The 22,100-nt window shown below is 70.4% G+C and overlaps 3 protein-coding genes across 3 annotated transcripts in view; 1 reads left to right on the forward strand and 2 right to left on the reverse strand.

Annotated features, from left to right (window-relative positions):
* Window positions 1-1,289: 1,289 nt before the first annotated feature.
* Window positions 1,290-13,624, forward strand: ALDH16A1 (aldehyde dehydrogenase 16 family member A1; the record flags this gene model as incomplete). Its single annotated transcript, XM_069882659.1, is given in 29 exon segments — window positions 1,290-1,394; window positions 1,973-2,075; window positions 2,157-2,242; window positions 2,244-2,278; window positions 2,764-2,941; window positions 2,943-2,994; window positions 3,095-3,172; window positions 3,931-4,121; window positions 4,294-4,353; window positions 4,355-4,450; window positions 4,997-5,038; window positions 5,040-5,183; window positions 5,625-5,662; window positions 5,664-5,718; window positions 6,709-6,845; window positions 6,930-6,999; window positions 7,308-7,372; window positions 7,472-7,561; window positions 7,956-8,121; window positions 8,292-8,474; window positions 9,051-9,174; window positions 9,442-9,608; window positions 10,379-10,405; window positions 10,407-10,481; window positions 10,848-10,901; window positions 11,314-11,457; window positions 12,015-12,147; window positions 12,795-12,937; window positions 13,386-13,624. Coding segments are annotated over 29 exon segments (2,874 nt in total), but the record flags the coding sequence as incomplete, so codon positions are not given.
* Window positions 13,625-13,811: 187 nt separating this feature from the next.
* On the reverse strand, window positions 13,812-18,187 carry KASH5 (KASH domain containing 5). Its single transcript, XM_069882660.1, has 13 exons — window positions 18,015-18,187; window positions 16,365-16,447; window positions 16,218-16,295; window positions 15,903-16,083; window positions 15,761-15,855; window positions 15,573-15,645; window positions 15,340-15,480; window positions 15,132-15,249; window positions 15,007-15,057; window positions 14,859-14,936; window positions 14,576-14,758; window positions 14,025-14,410; window positions 13,812-13,941 (listed from the first exon to the last, which is right to left on the reverse strand). Exons 1-13 carry the CDS (start codon window positions 18,185-18,187, stop codon window positions 13,812-13,814), a joined length of 1,770 nt encoding a protein of 589 aa, XP_069738761.1.
* LOC138734842 (leukocyte antigen CD37-like) overlaps window positions 18,111-22,100 on the reverse strand; it is a 5,500-nt gene continuing 1,510 nt past the window's right edge. The window contains exons 2-8 of the mRNA XM_069882661.1: window positions 21,365-21,437; window positions 21,132-21,257; window positions 19,733-19,804; window positions 19,324-19,428; window positions 19,079-19,234; window positions 18,904-18,987; window positions 18,111-18,298 (exon numbers count right to left, since the gene is read on the reverse strand). Of these exons, the coding sequence (XP_069738762.1) occupies window positions 18,233-18,298; window positions 18,904-18,987; window positions 19,079-19,234; window positions 19,324-19,428; window positions 19,733-19,804; window positions 21,132-21,257; window positions 21,365-21,437 (682 nt within the window). The 3' untranslated portion in view covers window positions 18,111-18,232. The remainder of the gene's footprint in view (window positions 18,299-18,903; window positions 18,988-19,078; window positions 19,235-19,323; window positions 19,429-19,732; window positions 19,805-21,131; window positions 21,258-21,364; window positions 21,438-22,100) is intronic.

The raw sequence follows: 22,100 nt of genomic DNA on the forward strand, positions 1-22,100 counted from the left end.
TCAGTTATGCCCCCCCCCCCCCCCCCAAAATTGCCTCAGGACCCCCCCACACAAACCAGTTACCCCCAGAGCCCTCCCAGTGCCCCCCAAGACCTCTCCCAGAGCCCCCAGCTCCCCCCCAGTTCCCTCCCAGTGCCCCCAGCTCCCCCCCAGAGCCCTCCCACTGCCCCCAGTGCCCTCCCAGTGCCCCCAGCTCCCCCCCCAAAGCCCTCCCAGTGCCCCCAGAGCTCTCCCAGTGCCCCCAGCTCCCCCCCCCAGAGCCCTCCCAGTGCCCCCAGAGCCCTCCCAGTGCCCCCAGCTCCCCCCCAGTGCCCTCCCAGTGCCCCCAGCTCCCCCCAGAGCCCTCCCAGAGCCCCCAGCTCCCCCCAAGACCTCTCCCAGTGCCTCCCCCGAGCCCTCCCAGTGCCCCCAGTTCCATCCCAGTGCCCCCAGTTCCCCCCACCTGCAGCAGCAGCCGCTGCAGCACGTCCTCCTCCTCCTCATCCGCCTCCAGCTCGGCCGAGAGCAGCGAGGGGTCCGGGGGGGCCGCCATGGGCTGGGGGGGAAGGGGGAACGTGAGGAAATGGGGGGGGTAAGGGGTGCCCCAGGACTCCCCCACTGAGCATCCCCGCCTCGGAGCCCCCTGCTCCCCTCATGCCCCTCCCAGTGCCCCCAGTTCCCCCCCAAAGCCATCCCAGTCCCCCCAGGTGCTCCCCAATATCCTCCCAGTCCCCCCCCGTTCCCTCCAAGTATCTTTCTAGTTTCCTCAGAGCCCTCCCAGTCCTCCCCAGAGCCATCCCAGTCCCTCCAGTTCCCCCCCCGAGCCCTCCCAGTCCCCCCAGTATCCTCCCAGTCCCCTCAGAGCCCTCCTAGTATCCTCCCAGTATCCTCAGAGCCCTCCCAGTCCCCCAGTTCCCTCCAAGCATCCTCCCAGTCCCTCAGAGCCCTCCCAGTTCCCCCCAGAGCCCTCCCAGTCCACCCCCCATGGCCCCCCCGTACTCTCACCCTCCAGTCCCCCTTCCAGAGCCTTTCCAGCCCCCTCCTCCCCTCCCAGTCCTCCCAGTCCCCCCTAGTTCCCTACCCCCTCTTCCCCCTCCTCACCCCCCTCCACAAGCGGCGCTTCCACTTCCGCTTCCGGCGCGCCGACCCCGCCCCTTCCTCAAACCCCGAGTTTCCCGCGCGCGGTGGCCACGCCCCCTTCCCCGATAGCCCCGCCCCCTCACTCTAGCCACGCCCACTCCCCATGCTAATAACGGTGTAGCCACGCCCCTTGCGCTGTCAATCATATCGTGTGACCACGCCCCCCTCGCTCTGGCCGGTCCCCGCGATGGCGGCGCTCGCTCCCCCCCCGGTCCCGGCGCTGTTCGAGACCCTGGAGGAGGAGGGGGAGAGGGGGGGGGCCCTCGGCGGGGGAGGTGGGGGGGGCTGGGAGCCCGGGGAGGGGGTTTGGGGGGGGCTGAGTGGCTGTTGGGGCTCTTGGGGGGGGGGTCCTGGGGGGCTGAGGGGAGGGGGGGGTGTCCTGAGGGGCTGAGGGTTGGGGGGGGGGGGGGGCACAGGGAGGGTGTATAGGGGGGGCCCTGGGGATATGGGGGGGGGGGGGGCTCTGGGGGGGGGTCCGTGAGGGATCAAATGGGTCTGGGGGGGTATTGAAGGAGCCTGGAGGGGCCTGGGGGGGTGGTCCTGGGGCTTCTTAGGGCGGGGGAAGGGTCTTGCAGGGGTTTTTGGGGGGTCCTGAGGGGACTAAAGGGTCTGGGGGGGCACCCTAGGGGCCCATAGAGGGTTTTTTTGGGGGGGGGGGGGACACATTGGGGTGGGGGGGGGGCCCAGATGCCCCAGGGCGAAGGTTGAGAGGGGGGTGAAGGTTGGAGGGGGGGCAAAGGTTGAAGGGAGGGTAAAGGGGGAGGGGGGAGGGGAGGAGCTGCAGCCTTGGAGGGGACCCCACGATGTTTTTGGGGGGGGGTCACCCCCCGTGTTGCCCCCCCCCCCCCCCCAGGCGTGGCTGGAAGGCCACGGGCGAGCCCTGGGCCACTGGGTGGCCGGGAGGTGGCTGAAGCCGCCGTCGCGGGGGACGCTGGAGTGCAGGGAGGTGGCCACAGGTAAAGGGGGGGGTCACAGGGATTTTGGGGGGGTCAGGGTCAAGGTCAAGGTCTCACGGTCACTCTGTGTGTCCCCCCCAGGGCGGCTGGTGGCCACGGTCCCGCGGGGCGAGGGGCCCGACGTGGCGGCGGCCGTGGAGGCGGCGGCGGCGGCGAAATGGGGGGGCGCTGGGGGGGCCCCAGCGGGGGCAGCGGCTGCAGCGGTGAGAGAGGAGACACCCCCCCCCCAGTTTGTGACCCTGGTGGCCTCGGGTGACCCCCGACCCCAAGTTTAGGACCCCCTGTTGTCCCCCACCGTGCTCCCCAACCCCCCCGCAATGTCCCCATTCCCACACCCCCCAGTGTCCCCAAGCCCCCCCATGTCCCCATTCCCACCCCCCAGTGTCCCCAAGCCCCCCCAATGCCCCCATTCCCACCCCCCAGGGTCCCCAACCCCGCCACAATGTCCCCAAGCCCCCCCAGTGTCCCCGAGCCCCCCCAATGTTCCCATTCCCACCCCCCCAGGGTCCCCAACCCCCCCCAATGTCCCCAAGCCCCCCCAATGTCCCCATTCCCACCCACCCCAGTGTCCCCAACCCCCCAAATGTCCCCAAGCCCCCCCAATGTCTCCATTCCCACCCCCCCCAGTGTCCCCAACACCCCCCAATGTCCCCAACCCCCCCCAATGTCCCCATTCCCACCCCCCCAGTGTCCCCAACCCCCCCCAATGTCCCCAACCCCCCAATGTCCCCAACCCCCCCCTGCCCCCCCAGGCTGGCGGTGGCGCTGGAGGGGGCGTCTGCGGCTCTGGGGGGGCTGGTGGCTCTGGGGGGGGCCCCCCCCCGGGCCCCGACCTGGAGCTGGGGCTGCGGCTGCTGCGGGCGGCGGGGGGGGGGGGCGCAGCTCGGACCCCCCGGCCTGGCTGACTGGGAGCCCCTCGGTGAGTGTGTGGGGGGCCCCCCCCCCATCTCAGGGGGGCCCTGACCCCCCCAAAAAGCACCCCCCCCCCCAAAAATTAACCCCCCCCCGGCTGTCCCCAGGCGTGGTGGCCCTTGTCCTGCAGGGTCCCTGCTCGCTGCCCGCGCTGCTCTGGAGGCTCGGGGGGGTCCTGGCTATGGGTGAGGGGGGGGTCAAAATGGGGGGGGGCTCAGGTATTGGGGGGCTCAGACATTGGGGGGCTCAGATATTGGGGGGCTCAGACATTGGGGGGGGGTCTTGGTGGTGTAGGAGAGGCCAGACATTGCTGGGGGATCAAAATGAGAGGGCTGAGACATGGGGGGGGGTGTCAGAAAATGGGGGGGGTCAGACATGGATGGGGGGGCTCAGAAAATTGGGGGGGGGGGCTTCTCAGGATTTTTGGGGGGGACCGAGTGGTTTGGGGGGGTCCCAAGGGTTCGGGGAGGCAGGTTCAAGGGGATTCGCAGGGGTTTGGGGGGGTCTCAGAGTTTTGGGGGAGGGGTCTCAGGGCTTTAGGGGGGGGTCCCAGAGTTTTGGGGGGGGGTCTCAGGGTTTAGGGGGGGGTCTCAGGGCTTTGGGGGGGATCTCAGGGTTTGGGGGGGTCCCAGGGCTTTAGAGGGGGGGTCCTAGGGATTTTGGGGGGGGTGTCTCAGGGTTTTGGGGTGGGGTCCCAGGGCTTTTGGGGGGGGTCCCAGAGCTTTAGGAGGGGGTCTCAGGGTTTGGGGGGGGTCTCAGGGTTTTGTGGGGGGGGTCCCAGTGCTTTGGGGAGGGGGGTCCCAGAGCTTTAGGGGGGGGTCCCAGTGCTTTAGGGGGGGTCCTAGGGATTTAGGGGGGGGGTCTCAGGGGTTTGGGGAGGGTCTCAGGGTTTTGGGGGGTCCCAGGGGGGTGTGTGACCCCCCCCCCCCCCCGTGTGTCGCAGGGAACTCGGTGCTGGTGCTGGCGGGGCCGGGGGCGGCGCTGCCCTCGCTGTTTTTGGGGGTGCTGAGCGCCGAGGGGGGGGCGCTGCCCCCCGGGACCCTCAACGTGGTGACGGGGACCCCCCCCCAGCTCTGCGGGGCCCTGCGCCCCCACCCCCGCGTGGCCGCCGTCTCCTTCCTGGGGGCGACTCAGGTATGGGGGGGGCCCTGTGCCCCCCAAATCCCTGTAAAGGGGAGTTGGGGGGGTCCCTGTGCCCCCCAAGTCCTTGTACGGGGGGGTTTGGGGGTCCCCATGCCCCCCAAGTCCCCATTGGGGGGGGGGTGTCCCCACATACGTGTCTGTTGTCGTCGTCCCCCCCCCCCAGGAGGAGCTGCAGGAGGTGATGTGGGGGTCCCCATTTCGGGGTCCCCGTTTCGGGGGGGCTCCGGGGGGGCCGCGTGGTCGTCATCGTCCTCGACTCGGCCGACCTGGACAGCGCGGCAGCCGCCATCGCGGGGACCCTGGGGACCCCCCCGGGCCTGGTGAGGGGTGGGGGGGCACCCCAAAATCTCTGGGACACCCCCAGTTCTTTAAGGGGGGGGTTGCAAGGGGTGGGGTTTGGGGGTGTCCCTTATCCTCGCGTCCCAGCTCCCTCGAAGGGTTTGGGGGGGTCCCAGGGGGTTGGGGGGGTGATTCTGGGGGTTTTCTTTGCGGGGGGGCACCCCAAGATCTCTAGGACACCCCCAGTTCTTTAAGGGGGGGGTTGCAAAGGGGTTTGGGGGGGGTCAATGGGGTTTAGGGGTGTCCGTTATCCTCGTGTTCCAGCTCCCTCGAAGGGTTTGGGGGGGTCCCAGGGGGTTGGGGAGTGTTTCTTTGGGGGGGGGGCACCCCAAGATCTCTAGGACCCCCTCTACTTGGTTTGAGGGGGGGTAGTCTATGGGGTTTAGGGGGGATCCCTGATCCCTGTGTCCCAGTTCCTTTGGGAAGTGGGGGGGGGTCCCAGAGGGTTGGGGGTGCTGGGGGGTTTCAGGGGGTGCTGAGGGGGGGGTCCTGTTGGGTTTTGGGGGTCACTGACCCCCCCCCCCCAGCTGCCCGGGGGGGGCTGCGTGGTGCTGGCGCAGGAGCCGGTGCTGCCCCCCCCTGTGGCGGCGGCTGCGAGCCCGGCTGGGGGGGCTGCGTCTCGGGGACCCCCTGCACCCCCAGAGCCAAGGGGGGGCCCGGCCGCCCCCCCACCCCGAGGAGCTGGTGCAGGCGGCGAGGGAGGAGGGGGCTGAGGTGAGGGGGGGGGGTCAGAGGTACTGCGGGGGGGGGATTTGGGGGCTCCTGGGGGGGTTCACGGGGTTCTAGAGGGGGAAACATGGGGGTTTTGGGGGCTCCTGGGGGGGGTCTGGGGTGGGCCAGGGGGTTTTGGGGGTTCCTTGGGGGGGCTGAGGGGGGTCTGGGGGCTCCGGGGGGGGGGTCTGGGGGGAACATTGGGGTTTTGGGGGCTCCTGGGGGGGCTCGGGGGGGGGGGTCTGGGGGGGAACATGGGGGTTTTGGGTCTCCTGGGGGGGGTTGAAGGGGGTCTGGGGGCTCCGGGGGGGCGTCTGGAGGGAACATGGGGGTTTTGGGGGCTCCTGGGGGGTTTGAGGGGGGGTGTGGGGGCTCCGGGGGGGGGTTCTGGGGGGGGTCTGGGGGTCCGGAGAGCCCCCAATTCCCCTTGTCCCCCCCCCCAAGGTGTTCCAGGCGCCGCAGCCCCCGGGGGGGCGGCTCTACCCCCCCCACCCTGATCTCGGGGGTCGCCCCAACCTCGCGCTGCGTCCGGGAGACGGTGGGTGAGGGGCCAGTCGGTCCCAGTCAGTCCCAGTTCATCCCAGTTGGGGTTCAGGGGTGTTCCACTTGTTCCCAGTCAGTTCCAGTTAGGGTTCAGGGGTGTTCCAGTTGATCCCAGTCAGTCCCAGTCCATCCTAATTGGGGTTCAGGGAGGTCCCAGTCAGTCCCAGTCAGTCCCAGTCCATCCTAGTTGGGGTTCGGGGGTGTCCTGTTCAGTCCCAGTGGGTCCCAGTCCATCCCAGTCCATCCTAATTGGGGTTCAGGGGGGTCCCAGTCGGTCCCAGTCAGTACCAGTTGATCCCAGTTGGGGTCCAAGTGTGTTCGAGTTGTTCCCAGTCAGTCCCAGTTGGTCTCAGTTGGGGTTCAGGGGGGTCCTGTTCAGTCCCAGTGGGTCCCGGTCACTCCCAGTTGATCCCAGTTGGGGTTCGGGGGTGTCCTGTTCAGTCCCAGTGGGTCCCAGTCAGTCCCAGTCCGTCCCAGTTGGGGTTCGGGGGTGTCCTGTTCAGTCCCAGTGGGTCCCAGTCAGTCCCAGTTGGTCTCAGTTGGGGTTCAGGGGGGTCCTGTTCAGTCCCAGTGGGTCCCAGTCAGTCCCAGTCCGTCCCAGTTGGGGTTCAGGGGGGTCCCAGTCGTTCCCAATCAGTCCCAGTTAATCCCAGTCAGGGTTCAGGGGTGTTCCAGTCATTCCCAATCAGTCCCAGTCTGTCCCAGTTGGGGTTCAGGGAGGTCCTGTTCAGTCCCAGTGGGTCCCAGTCAGTCCCAGTTCGTCCCAGTTGGGGTTCAGGGAGGTCCTGTTCAGTCCCAGTGGGTCCCAGTCCATCCCAGTTGGGGTTCAGGGGTGTTTCAGTTGTTCCCAGTCAGTCCCAGTTGATCCCAGTTGGGGTTCGGGGGCATCTCACCCGTTCCCAGTCCGTCGCAGTCGCTCCCAGTGAGGGTTCAGGGGGTTCCCAGTCTCTCCCAGTCTCTCCCAGTCACTCCCAGTCTCTCCCAGTCGCAGGCCCCGCTGCTCCCGCTGCTGGCCGTGCGCTGCCCCTCGGAAGCTGTCGCGGTGGCCTCGGGCCTTCCCGGCGTCGTCGCTGCCTCCGTCTGGGCCCAGGACGTGACGGTGGCGCTGGACACGGCTGATAGGTGACCGTTGACCTTTGACCTTTGTCCTTTGACCTTGACCTTTGACCTTCGACCTTGACCTTTGACCTTGCCCTGTGCCCCCAGGCTGCCCCTGGGCCTCGTGTGGCTCAACAGCCTCGAGCCGAGTGACCCCACGGGGGGTGCCGGCCTGGAGGTGAGCTGGGGGCTACTGGGAGGTCTGGGGTGAACTGGGGGGGCACGGGGGGGGCAGGGGGGTTCGTAGGATCGGGTTGGGGCTACTGGGAGGTGTGGGATGAACTGGGGGGGGCCTGGAGGGGTTGGGGGGGGCTGGGGGGCCTCATTGGTGGGGTGGGGGGGACTGGGGGGGTCCTGGGACTGGGTTGGGTCATGGGGGTCTGGAGGTGTCATGGGGGGCCAGGGCTGGGTTTGGGGGTTCCCTGTGTGGTTTCGGGGGGCGGGGGAGTCTGTGTCCCACCACCACGGGGCTGTGCCCCCCCCCAGGTGCTGCGGGAGTTCGGGCGCCCCCCCTGGGACCCCCCGGAGCCCCCCCTGGAGTCGGAGCTCAGGTAATGCCCCCCCCCACCCTCCATGCTCGTTCGCAGCCCTCCTGTGCAACGTGGGGGTCCCCCCCTCCCCACTGAACCCTATTTCTGCCCCCCCCCCAGCTCGGAGCCCGTCCCGGGGGGGGTCCCGGAGCCCCCCGAGTCTGCTGAGGTCGCTGCCGCCGTGGAGGGAGCGCGACGGGGGGGCCTGGGGTGAGGGGGGGCACTGGGGGGGCTCTTGGAGTTATGGGGCAGCCGGGTTGGGGCTACTGGGAGGGGTGAACTTGGGGGGGTCGGGGGGGGGGGGTGTCTGTGGGGGGCTGGGGGCGTCCCAGAGGAGCTGGGTTGGGGCTACTGGGAGGTGTGGGGTGAACTGGGAGGACGGGGGGAGGCCCTGGGTGGTTTGGGTGGGCTCTGGGGGGGCCCTAGGAATGTGTTAAGGTTGCTGGGGGTGGGTTGGGGGGGTCCTGGAGGGGCGGGGGGGGTCTTTGGGGGGGAATTTGGGGCTGCCGGGGAGGGGTTTGGGGGTCCCAACTGGGTCTTGGGAGGGGATTGGGGGTCTGGGGTGGGGTGGGGGGGCTCAGCCCCCCCCTGCTCTGCCCCCCAGGTGGGGGCGTCTCCCCGCGGGGGCTCGAGCCCGAGTGCTGCGGGGGGCGGCGGCGGCGCTGGAGGCCGAGGAGGAGGAGGAGGAGGCCGAGGAGGAGGCCGAGGGGCTGCGGGAGGCGCTGCTGGAGTGGGCGGCGCGAGCGGAGCTGGGGGGCGGGGCCGTGCAGGTAGGGGGCGGGGCCTGAGAGAAGGGGGCGTGGTCTGGGAGGTGGGCGGGGCCTATTGGGGTGGAACCCATAGAGATGTTATGTGGGGGCGCGGCCTAACTGGTTGTGGGCGTGGCTTACTCACCCTGAGGGGCGTGGCCTGAGGCTTGTGGGCGTGGCTAACCCCCTAGGAGCTGCCGGGGGGGCGGGCCCTGCTGTCGCGCCGCCCCCTGGGGGTGGTGGGCGTGGCCTGGTCGGGGCCCCGCCCCCTGCCCCGCGGGCTCCGCCTCCTGCCGCCCGCGCTGGCCTGCGGGAACGGCCTCGTCCTGCTGGCGCCGCCCTGCAGGCTGCACGCAGCCCTGCGGCTCAAAAAGGTGGGGATCAGCGACACCCCCGGACCCACAAACCACAGGAACCCCCCCTTGGGAACCCCCTGAACCCCCTCTCTCAGGACCCCCCCCCAACCCATGACCTGGGACCCCCCCCCCCAACATTCCATGACCTGCTCCAACACCCTCTGGGAACCCCCATCCTCTCCCCCAGGACCCCTTTAGACCCCCCCCAAACCCCAGAACCCCCCCACCTCAAGCCCAAGCCCCCCCAACCCTGGGACACCCCCAATCCTGAGACCCCCGAACTCCTCATGACCCCCCCGAGACTGCTCAGAGACCACTGAACCCCAACCCTGAGCCCCCCAAGACCCCCACCTTGGGACCCCCCCTCTCAGAATCCCCCCCCCAACACCAGGACCCCCTGCAGATGCCCCCCAACACCAGAACCCCCCCCAACATGTCATGACCCCCCCAAATTCCTTTAGAATCCCCAACACTCTCATTAACTCCCCCCAGGACCCCCATTAACTCCCCTTTAGACCCCCGTGTGCCCCCCCTAAGCCCTCATTGACCCCCCCAGACCCTCTCCTTGACCCCATTGCCCCCCCCCCCCACCAGGCGCTGGTGTCTGCGGGGCTGCCGGGGGGGGTCCTGTCGGTGCTGCCGGGGGGGCCCGGGGGGGCCGCAGCGACGCTGGCCAGACAGCGCCCCGAGGGGCTGTGGCTGTGCGGGGGGGGGCCCGGTGAGTTGGGGGGGGGGGGGGGCAAAGGGGGGGTAAGACGAGGGGGGCTGAAATTGGGGGGGGGGGGGGGGGGCTGAAAAGGGGGATAAGGGTGAATGGGGGCGTGGGGGGGTGATGGTGAAGGGGGGGGCAGGGAGGGAGGGAGGCTGGGGGGGGGCAGTCCTTGGGGGGGGGCCTAGGGGAGGGGGGGGGTGCCTGTTTCAAAGTGGGGGGGGTGTTCTGCCCCCCCCCAACCCCATCACCCACCCCCCCCGTTGCCCCCCCCAGGATCTTCCCTGGCCTCGCTGGGTTCGGCGCAGGTGTGGGTGGTGCCGGGGGGGGCTCCTGGGGGGCCCTGGCCGGGCGCCCCCCCACCCTGGGGCCCGCGGAGGAGCTGGAGCTGCGCTGCACCCGGCCCCGGCGGCTCTGGCTGCCCGGGGGGGGGGCCTGAACCCCCTTAATAAACACAGATACACCCCCCTGCCAATAAACATCCCCCCCCCCCTTACTGCCTCTGCCTGGTTTTTTGGGGTCCCGTATCATTGGGAGTGGGAGGGGCCTTTGAGATGGGGGCGTGGCCTAAAGGGGCGTGGTCTGTGAGGGGCGGGGCATGCGGGTGGGCGCGACTATTGGAGGGGGGGGGATCGGGGTGTCCCAAGGTCCCGGGGTGGGGGGGGGGGGAACCCACCTCCTAGATCCCTCCCCCCACCGTGTCCCCCCCATTCTAGATCCCCCCCATCCCTCCCTCCCCCACCCCCATCCTGCGTTCCTCCCCCCCCACACTCCATGTCCTGGATTCCCCCCCTCCCCGCCCCCCCACATCCTGGGTGCCCCCCCCCCCCCCCACCCACTCGCCTCTCTCTACGGCGCCGCTTTCGCTTTCACTTCGCTGATCGGGGGCTCCGGGGATTCCCGGGGGGGTCCCGGGGGTCTCCCGGGTCCCCCCCCAACCCCCGGCCCCACTCCCACCCCACCCCCCATCCCGCCATGGGCCTAGACCCCCCCATGTCTTCTCTGGTAAGCGGGGGACCCCCCCAGATACCCCATAAACACCCCGTGCCCCCCCCATTGCCCCCCCAGGTACCCCATAAACACCCCGTGCCCCCCCCAGGTACCCCATAAACACCCCGTGCCCCCCCATTTCCCCTCCAGGTACCCCATAAAGCCCCACCCCCACCCCATGCCCCCCCCAGGTACCCCATAAAGCCCCCCCCCGCCCCCCCAGGTGTCTCTGCTGCTCCTCCTGGCCGCGCCCCCCCCCCGCCGCCCCCTGCACCTTCGACTTCAGCCCCGTCAGCAGCACCTTCAGCGCCCGCCTGCGTGACCTGGTGAGAGACCCCTCCCCCCAAATCCCCCGGGACCCCCCCAAACCCCCCCCACCCACCTGCGTGACCTGCTGAGACCCCAACCTCCCCGGGACTCACCCCCCCAAACCTGCCTGGGACCCCCTCAAACCCGCCCCCCGACTCACCTGTGTGACCCCCCCCACCCAAACTCCCCCTGGACCCCCTCAAACCCCCCTAGGACCCCCCTCAAATCCCCCCCCCCCAAAATGCCTGAACCCACCTGCGTGACCTGGTGAGACCCCGACCCCCCACCCCAGGGAGCCCCCCCAAACCTACCTGGGACCCCCTCAAATCCCTCCCCACCCCCGGGAACCCCCCCAAACCTCTTTAATCTCCCCCCCGCCCCAGACCCCCTGGCTCCTCCTGGACTACCCCGTGGCCATGCCGGGCAACCTGGAGGTGGTGAGACCCCCCCCCAAAAAGCCGTGACCCCCCCCGCAGGAATTTGGGGATCCCGGGGGGGCTTCTGTGGGTCATGAAAGGGTTTGGGGGGCTGAGGGCAATTCGAGGGGGAGGGAATTGGGGGCCACGGGGATCCAGCAGGTAACTGGGGGTGTCCTGGGGGGGCTCGTGGGGGTCTCAGGGTGACTGGGGGTGGTCGGGGGGGGGCTCTGAGAACCCTGGGGGGTTCAGGGGGGTCCCGGGGGGCTCTGGAAGGCTGGGGTGGGGGCTCTGAGGATGCTTTGGAGATTTGGGGGGGGCTCTGGGAATCGTGGGGGGGTTCGGGGGGGGACCGGAGGTCTCTGTGGTTCCAGGGGGGCTCTGGGGGGTCCTGGGGGGGTGTCCGGGGGTCCCGACCCGCGTGCCCCCCCAGGACAGCCGCTGCTCGGACCTGTGGGGGCTGCACTTCGGGGCGGCGGCGCTGGGGCGCATGGCGGGGGCCGCGGGGGGGGCCCTGGCCCCCCAGATCCGAGCCCTGGCCGCTCACCTCGCCTTCGTGGCCGAGTGCGGCATCCACGTGAGTTGGGGGGGCTGGGGGGGGGCTATGGGGACCCTAGAGGGGTCTGGGGGAGCTCGGGGGGGGGCTGTGGGGACCCTAGAGGGGTCTGGGGGTGCTCGGGGGGGGCTCTGGGGACCCTAGAGGGGTCTGGGGGTGCTCGCGGGGGGGCTCTGGGGACCCTAGAGGGGTCTGGGGGTGCTCGGGGGGGGCTCTGGGGACCCTAGAGGGGTCTGGGGGTGCTGGGGGGGGGTCTGGGGACCCTAAAGGGGTCTGGGGGTGCTTGGGGTGGCTCTGGGGACCCTAGAGGGGTCTGGGGGTGCTCGGGGGGGGCTCTGGGGACCCTACAGGGGTCTGAGGGTGCTCGGGGGGGGCTCTGGGGACCCTAGAGGGGTCTGGGGGTGCTCGCGGGGGGGGTCTGGGGACCCTAGAGGGGTCTGGGGGTGCTCGGGGGGGGCTCTGGGGACCCTAGAGGGGCCTGGGGGTGCTCGGGGGGGGGGGTCTGGAGACACTACAAGGGTCTGGGGGGGTCCTCGGGGGCTTTTTGGGGCTCCCGTGACCCCCCCCGGCCCCCCCAGGACCCGCAGGGCTGCGTCCGCCTGGAGACGGTGAACGCGTCCCAGCTGCTGGCGGCCCTGGCGCGGAATCTGGGGGGGCTCCGGGGGCGGCCCCCCCACTACCCCGGCTGCGCCCGCCTGCGCTGCCGCACAGGTACCCCCAAACCCCTCAGACCCCCCCGAACCCCCCCCCATATCCCCTGGGAACCCCCCAAACCCCCAGACCCCCCCCATATCCCCTGAGAGCCCCCCAAACCCCTCAGACCCCCCTGAACCCCCCCATATCCCCTGAGAACCCCCCAAAACCCCTCAGACACCCCCTGAACCCCCCCCATATCCCCTGAGAACCCCCCAAACCCCTCAGACCCCCCTGGACCCCCCCCATATCCCCTGAGAACCCCCCCAAACCCCTCAGACACCCCCTGAACCCCCCCCATATCCCCTGAGAACCCCCCAAACCCCCCCTGGACCCCCCCCATATCCCCTGAGAACCCCCCCAAACCCCTCCGACCCCCCCTGGACCCCCCCAATATCCCCTGAGACACCCCCAAACCCCTCAGACCTCCCCTGAACCCCCCCATATCCCCTGAGACCCCCTCAAACCCCCCAGACGCCCCCCCATAATCCCCTGAGACCCCCCCCAAAGCCATGAGACCCCCCCCATATTCCCAGGCCCCCCAAGGCCCAGGGACCCCCAACCCCACCCCAAGACCCCCCCCAGACCCTGACCCTCCCCCCTAGAGACTCCTCAGGATCCCCAGTACCTCCCAGTACCCCCCAGTGCCCTTAATACCCCCCCAGGTCCCACCCCGAGCCCCCCCCCGGCCCGGCTGGGCCCCCCCGAGACCCCCCGTCACCACGGGCTGGTGCTGCTGGGGGGGGTCGGGGGGGGCCTGGGGCTGGCGGCCGCCGCCTGGGCCCTGCGGAGGCGGCCCTGCGCGCAGGTGGGCACTGGGAGCACTGGGAGGGACTGGGAGGGACTGGGGGGGCACTGGGGGGCACTGGGAGAGCTGGGGGGCACTGGGAGGGGTGTAGGGGCACTGGGAGGGGGACATTAAGGGCAGCGGGGCGCACTGGGGGGTACTGGGAGGGACTGGGAGGACTGGAGGCGCACTGGGAGGACTAGAGGCAAACTGGGGGATGTATTAAGGGAAACGGGGGATACTGGGAGAACAGGGGGGGCACTGGGGGGCACTGGGAGGCAAGTGGGGTGCACTGAGGGATCCTGGGAGGGTTGGAGGGGTACTGGGGCATACTGGGCTGCACTGGGGGATACTAGAAGGGCTGTGGGGGCACTGGGGGGGGGCACTGGGAGCACTGGGGGGGTCACTGGGAGCACTGGGGGGGCACTGGGAGCACTGGGTGCCCCCTTCAGCCCCCCCCCCCTCACAGGCGCCCCCGGCTTCGGAGCAGGACAGGACGTGAGCGGCCGAGGGGGAGCTGGGACGGAATTGAGTTTGCGGGGGGTCTCGGGGGGGCACTGGGAGGCACTGGGGGGGGCACTGGGAGGCACTGGGGGGCCCAGAGCCGGATTGGGGACCCCCCCCGGACACCCCAGGACTGAGGGGGCCAGAACGGGAGCCCCCAGAGCCCAGAGGGAAGGGGGGCCCGGGGGCCATAAAGCTGATGATGAGACACCCGACTCTGAGTGTGGACTGGGGGGAACTGGGAGCACTGGGATGGGCTGGGGAGAGGCAGAGGGGAACTGGGAGGGAACTGGGAGGGAACTGGGAGCACTGGGATGGGCTGGGGAGAGGCAGAGGGGAACTGGGAGGCAACTGGGATGAACTGGGAGCACTGGGCCGGGGCAGTGCCGCCTCAGAAGGGCGGGAGGCCGCGGTGCCGCAGCTGGAGCCGGGGCCAGGGGCCTGGGCCGTGGAGCAGGAGCCCCAGCAGCACCAGTACCACCAGTAGCACCAGTACCACCAGTGGCACCAGCAGCGAGGCCCTGCTGGGAAGGGGAGCGGGGCCGTGAGCCGCAGGGCTTCGCGCGCTCCCGAGCTCGGCCGCGCTCCCGTCTCCCGGCCTCACCTCCCGCCGGGGCTTCGGAAGCACCGCGGCTCGGCCTGCTCTGTGCCGTCCCCCTCCGGCTCGCGGGGCGCCGCGTCCCCCTCCTCGTCCTCCTCCGGCGCCGCCGCCATTTCCTGCGTGGCACAAGGGTCAGTGGCCGCGCCGCCCGGCTCCGGCCTCGCCGCGTTCCCACGCTTACCCGGAACGAGGCCTCCTCGATCTCGGCCCCGAGCGGCTGTGCTGGAGCGTTGGCGTCGCCGAGCCGGCCCCACGCTTGGCTGCGTGAGGAAGAGGAGGCGTTTTCCCCGCTCCCGGAAGCTTCCAGAGCCGGGACGGTGGCCACGGCGGCTACAGAGCCAGAGCTGAGCGGTGACGTACGTGGCCTGGGACTCCGGCACCCGCAGCTCCTGTGGGAAACGAGGATTTCAGCCCCAGCGGATGCTCCGGCGGCACCGGGGCCCGGCTGGAGCCGAAGCGGGGTCGGTTTTCAGAGCGTTCGGCTCGGCCTGGGCCGAGGAGGGCGGTTTTTTGGGGATTTAACGGCGTGAATCGGGGTCACGACGGCCCGTTACCTGCAGCTCCCGCTCACGCTGCTCCAGTGCCGCCACCAGCTCCTGGATGCGCCGCTCGGCCTGGGAACAGGCGGCGGTGAGGGGGACGGCGGCGCCGCAGCCGCTCACGTCCCCGGCGATGCCCACCTGGGCCAGGGCCACGTTGCGCTCGGAGAGGAGCCCCACGCAGCGCCGGAGCTGGGCCTGGGCCGAGCGGAGAGGCCGCGTTCACCCGCGGTGCTTGTCGCAGCAGCCTCGTTAGCACTTAACGAGGCTTAACGAAGCACCGGGCGTCGCCGCTCACCTCCAGGTCGGACGTTTCGGCCGCCAGCGCCTGGATCCGCTCCCGCAGCCCGTGGCCCTCGGCGAGCAGCCGCTGGTTCTGAGAAACGGAGCCGGTGTTGACCGCGAGGCCGATCCCGCGGTGCCGGCGCGGCCGCCCGCCCCCTCACCTCCTCCTGGAGGCCGTCGGCTCGCGAGCTCAGGCCGCGCTGCTCCTTGTCCTGCGAGGGAAGGCGCGAGGCGCTGAGATGCCGGCGTGGGGGCCGGGGGGGGCAGCGCAGGCCGCGTCGCTCACCAGCTGGCACGCCCGCCGCCGCAGCTCGCCGTTCTCCTCCGCCAGCGCCTTCGCCAGCGCCCGCAGCTCCTCCAGGTCGTCGGCCGCGGCCTTGGCTCGCTCCAGCGCCTGCTGGCTGCTGCCGGACAGACGGACGCCGGCCCTCGGGAGCGTTGCCGGCGCCGGCTCCGGCTCCTACTCCCGCCCCATCCCCGCGCCGGGGCCGAACCATCGCAGCCGGGCCCGCAGCCGCGCCGCCTCCTCGGCCAGGCGGGCGTTGAGCTCCTCGGCCGAGTCGGCGTCGCGCTGCAGCGAGGCGTTGCGGGCGGCCAGCTGCTCGGCGCGGCTGCGCAGGCCGGCGGCGTCCGTGCTGGGGGAGGGGGGGACAATGCGCTGAGGCCGGGGCCGGCGGCGCCGCAGACCGTGGGGCTGGCACGACGCTCCCACAGAGCTGGCACTTACGGGCTCGCGGTGTCCGCAGAGCCACCGTCGTCCTCCAGCGGCGCAGCTGCCGGCGCCGTCAGTCCTTCCGCCTCTGCCGGAGACGGACACGGGGATTTCAGGCCCGCGGTGCCGCCGGGGTCTGTGTGTCCGTCTGCTCCTTCGTGGACGCAGCGATCCAAACGGCCTCTTCCCGGGCCAAAACCAACCGGCCAGCACGAGGCTGAGGTCGTCCGCCGGCGCGTCGCGCTCCTCGCTGAGCCACGAGGCCCTGGGGAGGTGGAACCATCCATCCGTGACGCCGCTGGCAGGCCAGGAACCGCGTCCTGGCGCCGGTGCGCAGCCACCGACCCGTCCTGTCGGCACGCCGCGATCCACCGCCTCATGACGGCGAGGAAGGTGGGGAGATCCAGCGCGGCGCCGGCCGCCTCGGGGTCCAGCATGCGGTGCAGCGCCTGCAGCCGGCCCTCCTCGCCGCTCTGACCCGTCACCTCCTGCAGGTACCGCACCACCCGCCGCGCCGGCACCGTCCCTGCGGCACGCGACGCGCGTGAGGGACGAGAACGGCGAGGGGGACCCGAGGGCGAGCCCTCGTGGGTGCCACGGTGCCGTATGGGGGTGCCATGACGCCCTACGCGGGTGCCACGATGCGTGTCCCCTCGCTACCTGTGTCCCCGGGGTCGCAGGCGGCGAAGAGGCGGTCGAGGACGAACTCCTGCAGGCAGAGGCTGTCGCCGCGGCACGCTGCAGGGGGACACCGGGGCGGTTACGGGGCTGCCGAGCCCTCCCTGGGCCCCTGGCGGCGGTACCCACGCGGTGGAGGCTCCTCGGGGGGCACAGCGGGGTCTGGGGGCTCCTCGGCAGCCATGGCGGCTGCGATGGGGGCTCCGTCTGCCCTGGGGATGGGGGTGAGACGGGGGGATAAGGGGGAGATGGGGGAAAGTGGAGGATAAGGGGGAAAATGGAGGGGCTGGGGGGGAGAAGGGGAAATGGGGGGTAAGGGGGAGAATGGAGGATGAGGGACAACAGGGAGAAAAGGGGGGAAAGGGAAAATGAGAGGGTGGCAGGACAGAGGGAGAAAGGGGGAGACGAGGGAAGTGGAAGGAAGGGGGGGATAGGAGAGAGAGGGGAGGCAGAGGGTAAAGGAAAGCGAAGGAAAGGGAGATGGAAAGATAAAGCAGAAAATGCGAGACGGGAACAGGGAGAATAAGGAGGGATGGAAGGAGAAGGTGAGGAAAGGGGGAGACAGAAGGGAAGGGAAAAGCAGAGGGAAATGGAAGGAAGGGGGGACAGAAGAGAAAAGGAGGAATGGGGAGGATAAGGAGAGATAGAAGGGGAAAGTGATGAAAAGGGGAGATGGGGAAGATGAGAAGACGGAGGGGACAGTGGTTGAAAGGGGGGAGATGGGGATTGGGGAGAATTAGGAAGGACAGGGAGAAAGTGAGGAAAGGGGGAGACGGGGAAGACAAGAGGATGGAGAGCACAGAGGGGGAAATGGGGAGATGAGAGAACGCGGGGCAGGAAGGAAAGAGGGAAGGGAGGAGGGGGGCACGGAAATGAAGAATGGGTGAAAGCAGAGAACGGAGGGGAGGGGACAAGAGGGGACGGGAGGGCTCAGGAACCACGTTCTCCTCACGAGGCTGAGGAGGGGGGGGGGGCGGTGCGAGCCCTTCCCGCCAAAAGATGGCGGGGGGGGGGGGGGTGCGAGACGTTCCCGCCAAAAAAACATGGCGGGGGGCGGCGCACGAGCCGTTCCCGCCCAGCGCTGAGGGGGCGGCGCGAGCCCTTCCCGCCAAAACATGGCGGGGGGGGGGGGGGGGCGGGCGGCGCGAGACGTTCCCGCCCAGCGCTGAGGGGGGAAGGCGGGAGCCCTTCCCGCCAAAACATGGCGGGGGGGCGGGGGGGCGGGGGGAAGGGGAGGGGAGGCGGGAGCCCTTCTCGTCACAAGATGGAGGCGGGGATGGAGCTGTTCCCGCCCAGCGCTGTGAGGGTGAAGAGGAGGAGGCTTAAGCCTTTCCTGGCTATAGATGGAGGCGTGGAATGAGGCGTTTCTGTCATAAGGAGGAGGCGAGGCGTGAGTCGGTCCCACCAAAAGGTGGAGACAAGGCATGAGGTGTTCCTGACAGAAGATGGAGGCGAGGTGCGAGGCGTTCCCACCAAAAGATGGGGGTGAGGCGCAAGCCCTTCTCGCTAAAAGATGGAGACAAAGCATGAGGTGTTCCTGACAGGAGATGGAGGCGAGGCACAAGCCCTTCTCGCCAAAAGATGGAGGCGAGGCACAAGCCCTTCTTGGCAGAAGATGGAGGCGAAGCACAAGCCTTTCTTGACAAAAGATGGAGCCGAGGTACAAGCTCTTCTCGCCAAAAGATGAAGGCGAGGCACAAGCCCTTCTTGACAGAAGATTGAGGCGAAATACAAGCCTTTCTTGCCAAAAGATGGAGCCAAGGCACAAGCCCTTCTCGCCAAAAGATGGAGGCGAAGCACAAGCCCTTCTCGCCAAAAGATGGAGGGAGGCGCGAGCCCTTCTCGACAATAGATGGATTCACTCTCATCTCCACTTGCTCCTTCCCGACGGTTTTATTGCCCTTTGCCCGGGCAGCACGGAGCCCCGCGAGCCGCCATGGGGTCCCCGCCATGGGGTCCCCGCCATGGAGTCCCCGCCATGGGGTCCCCGCCGTCCCTCAGCGCAGCTCGCAGTGCGGGTCCAGGTTTCGCACCAGGAACATGGAGAGCATCAGCAGGCAGAGCTGGGGGGGAGTGGCTGCACCGTGGCTGCCCCACAGCCCCCCCCCCAAACCCACCCCATGGCACCCCAAAACCATCCCACCAACCCAAATCCCCCCCTGAAACCACCCCATGGACCCCCATCCTGCCCCACAGCCCCCAAAAACCACCCCATGGAGCCCCATCCTGCCCCACAGCCCCCCAAAACCACCCCATGGACCCCCATCCTGCCCCACAGCCCCCCAAAACCACCCCATGGACCCTCATCCTGCCCCACAGCCCCCCCAAACCACCCCATGGCACCCCAAAACCATCCCACCAGCCCAAATCCCCCCCAAAACTACCCCATGGACCCACATCCTGCCCCACAGCCCCCCAAACCCACCCCATGGCACCCCAAAACCATCCCACCAGCCCAAATGCCCCCCAAAACCACCGCATGGATCCCCATCCTGCCCCACAGCCCCCCAAAACCCACCCCACAGCCCCTCAAAACCACCCCACGATCCCCAAACTAGCCCCCCCACCCCCCATCCTGCCCCACAGCCCCCCCATAATCCTGAAACCACCCCATGCACCCCCAAGCCGCCCCCCCCATCCCGCCCCTCGCCCCGTAGCTGCCCCACACCTCCAGGAGCCCGAAGCCCACGCTGCCCCCCACCACAGCGAGCAGGTTCTCGTCCAGCCAGCCCCACACGCTCTCGGCGCAGCCCTGCGGGATGGGGGTGACTTGTGGGGGGGGGGGGGGCAGGATGGGGACCCCCCCCCGAGCCCCTCAGAGCTCCAGGACCCCCAGGCCTCACCGTGTGGAACATCTCGCGGGGCCCCGCCGTGGGGCAGCGGCCGTGGGGCAGCGCCGTGGGGCGCCCGTGGGTGCCGTTGGGGGCCCGCAGGCAGGAGCAGGCGACGATCCCGGGGGGCTCCCAGTCCTGGGGTCCCGTCCAGCCGCAGCAGCCGAGCTGTTGGGGGGGGTGGTGGGGGGGGTGCAGCCATGGGGAGGCCGTGGGGGCGGCCTGTGGGGCAGCCGTGGGGCTGGGGGGGGCCTCACCTGCTGCTGGAGGGCGTCCCAGCTCTCGTGGGGGTCGCCGGGGGCCCCCAGGGTCGGGTACCCCCGGATCAGCTCCTGCGCCGAGGCCGCCAGCGCGGCCGCCACCTGGGGGGGGGGGAGAAAGGCTGCCCCATAGCGCTGCCCCATAGCGCTGCCCCCCAGTGCCCCCCAGTGCCCCCCAGCCCTGCCCCACAGCACTGCCCCATAGCGCTGCCCCATAGCGCTGCCCCCCAGTGCCCCCCAGCCCTGCCCCATAGCGCTGCCCCATAGCGCTGCCCCCCAGTGCCCCCCAGCCCTGCCCCATAGCGCTGCCCCATAGCGCTGCCCCCCAGTGCCCCCCAGCCCTGCCCCATAGCGCTGCCCCCCAGTGCCCCCCAGCGCTGCCCCCCAGCGCTGCCCCCCCACTCACGCTGTCCCGCTGCGTGTACCCCAGCGCCGCCAGCGTCACCTGGGCCACCAGCAGCAGCAGGACCCCAAAATACTGCGGGGGTAAGAAGTTGGGGGGCAGCGGGGCCCCCCCAGCACCAGGGAATGGGGCAGAGGGGCCGGCGCGGTGCCCCTGCCCCACGTATCCCCCCACAGAGCCCCCCAGCTCCCCCAAATCCTCACCCCAAGACCCCCCTCTAGCTCCCCCAACAGACCCCAACTCCCCCAGATGCCTCCAGCCCTCCCCAGCCCCCCAACTCCCCCAGACCCCCCCACGTTCCCCAGCCCCCCAACTTCCCCAGCCCCCCAACTCTTCCAGACCCCCCCACACCCCCAGCCCCCCAATTCCCCCAGACGCCTCCCCATGCTCCCCAGCCCCCCAACTCCCTCAGCCCCCCTACACCCCCAGCCCCCCAACTCCTCTGGGAGCCCCCAAACTCTCTCAGAATCCCCCCAACTCCCCCAGACTCTCATCTCCCCCAGAAGCCCCCCAACACCCTCAAGAAGCCCCCACACCCCCCCAGCCCCCCAACTCCCTCAGCCCCCCCACACCCCCAGCCCCCCAACTCCTCCGGGAGCCCCCCAACTCTCTCAGAATCCCCCCAACTCCCCCAGATCCCACCCCCCAGACTCTCATCTCCCCCAGAAGCCCCCCAACTCCCCCAAGACCCCCCAGCCCTCCAACTCTCTCAGCCCCCCCACACACCAGCCCCCCAACTCCCCCAAGAACCCCCCACACCCCCCCAGCCCCCCAACTCCCTCAGCCCCCCCACACCCCAGCCCCCCAACTCCCTCAGCCCCCCCACACACCCCAGACCCCAACTCCCCCAAGAACCCCCCACCCCCCCCCAGCCCCCCCCCACCCCAGCCCCCCAACTCCCCCAAGAACCACCCCCAGCCCTCCAACTCTCTCAGCCCCCCCACACACCAGCCCCCCAACTCCCCCAAGAACCCCCCACCCCCCCAGCCCCCCAACTCCCTCAGCCCCCCCACACCCCAGCCCCCCAACTCCCCCAAGAACCCCCCACCACCCCCCAGCCCCCCAACTCCCTCAGCCTCCCCTCACCCCCAGCCCCCCAACTCCCCCAAGAACCCCCCACACCCCCCCAGCCCCCCAACTCCCCCAAGAACCCCCCCAGCCCCCCAACTCCCTCAACCCCCCCACACCCCAGCCCCCCAACTCCCCCAAGAACCCCCCCCAGCCCCCCAACTCCCTCAACCCCCCCACACCTCAGCCCCTCAACTCCCCCAAGAACCCCCCCCAGCCCCCCAACTCCCTCAGCCCCCCCACACCCCAGCCCCCCAACTCCCCCAAGAACCCCCCACCCCCCCCAGCCCCCCAACTCCCTCAGCCCCCCCGCAGCCCCCCCCCCGGCACTCACCAGCCCCAGCAGGGCCCTGCTGGCGCGCAGAGCCCCCAGCCCCCCCAGGCCCCCCAGCAGCAGCGCCAGCGCCCCGGCCCCCGCGCACACCCAGGCCCAGACGCGCAGCCCCCGACAGCGGCGACCCTGGGGGGGTACGGGGGGGGGGGGGGGTCAGCGTGGTTTGAGGGGACCCGTGGCTTGGGGGGGGGCCCCCACGCATTGGGGGTCCCCACAAATTGGGGGTCCCTCACCCAGGAGGGCAGCGAAGCTCTGGCGGTCGAGGAGCACCCAGAGGCTGGTGGCGAGGAGGAGGCAGCCCAGGGCCTGGGGGACAGCGGGGACCCCGAAACCGGGGTGAGACCCTGCCCCCCGACCGCTCCCTCTGCCCCCCATAACCCCCTCCTGCCCCCCAACCGCTCCCTCTGCCCCCCATAACCTCCTCCTGCCCCCCAACTCCTCCCTCTGCCCCCCAACCGCTCCCTCTGCCCCCCATAACCTCCTCCTGCCCCACAACTGCTCCCTCTGGCCCCCAACTCCTCCTCCTGCCCCCCGACCGCTCCCTCTGCCCCCCATAACCCCCTCCTGCCCCCCAAATCCTCCCTGTGCCCCCCATAACTCCCTCCTGCCCCCCAACCGCTCCCTCTGCCCCCCATAACCTTCCTCTGCCCCCCAACTCCTCCTCCTGTCCCTCAACTCCTCTCTCTGCCCCCCATAACCTCCTCCTGCCCCCCAACTCCTCCCTCTGCCCCCCAACCGCTCCCTCTGCCCCCCATAACCTCCTCCTGCCCCCCAACTCCTCCCTGTGCCCCCCAACCACTCCTTCTTCCCCCCATAAACTCCTCCTGCCCCCCAACTGCTCCCTCTGCCCCCCAATAGCTTCCTCTGCCCCCCAACCGCTCCCTCTGCCCCCCAACTCCTCCCTCTGCCCCCCAACTCCTCCTCCTGCCCCCCAACTCCTCCCTCTGCCCCCCACGTCCCCCTTACCCC

The sequence above is a fragment of the Phaenicophaeus curvirostris genome, unplaced genomic scaffold, assembly GCF_032191515.1.
Source record: "Phaenicophaeus curvirostris isolate KB17595 unplaced genomic scaffold, BPBGC_Pcur_1.0 scaffold_272, whole genome shotgun sequence".
In the NCBI taxonomy this organism is placed as follows: Eukaryota; Metazoa; Chordata; class Aves; order Cuculiformes; family Cuculidae; genus Phaenicophaeus; species Phaenicophaeus curvirostris.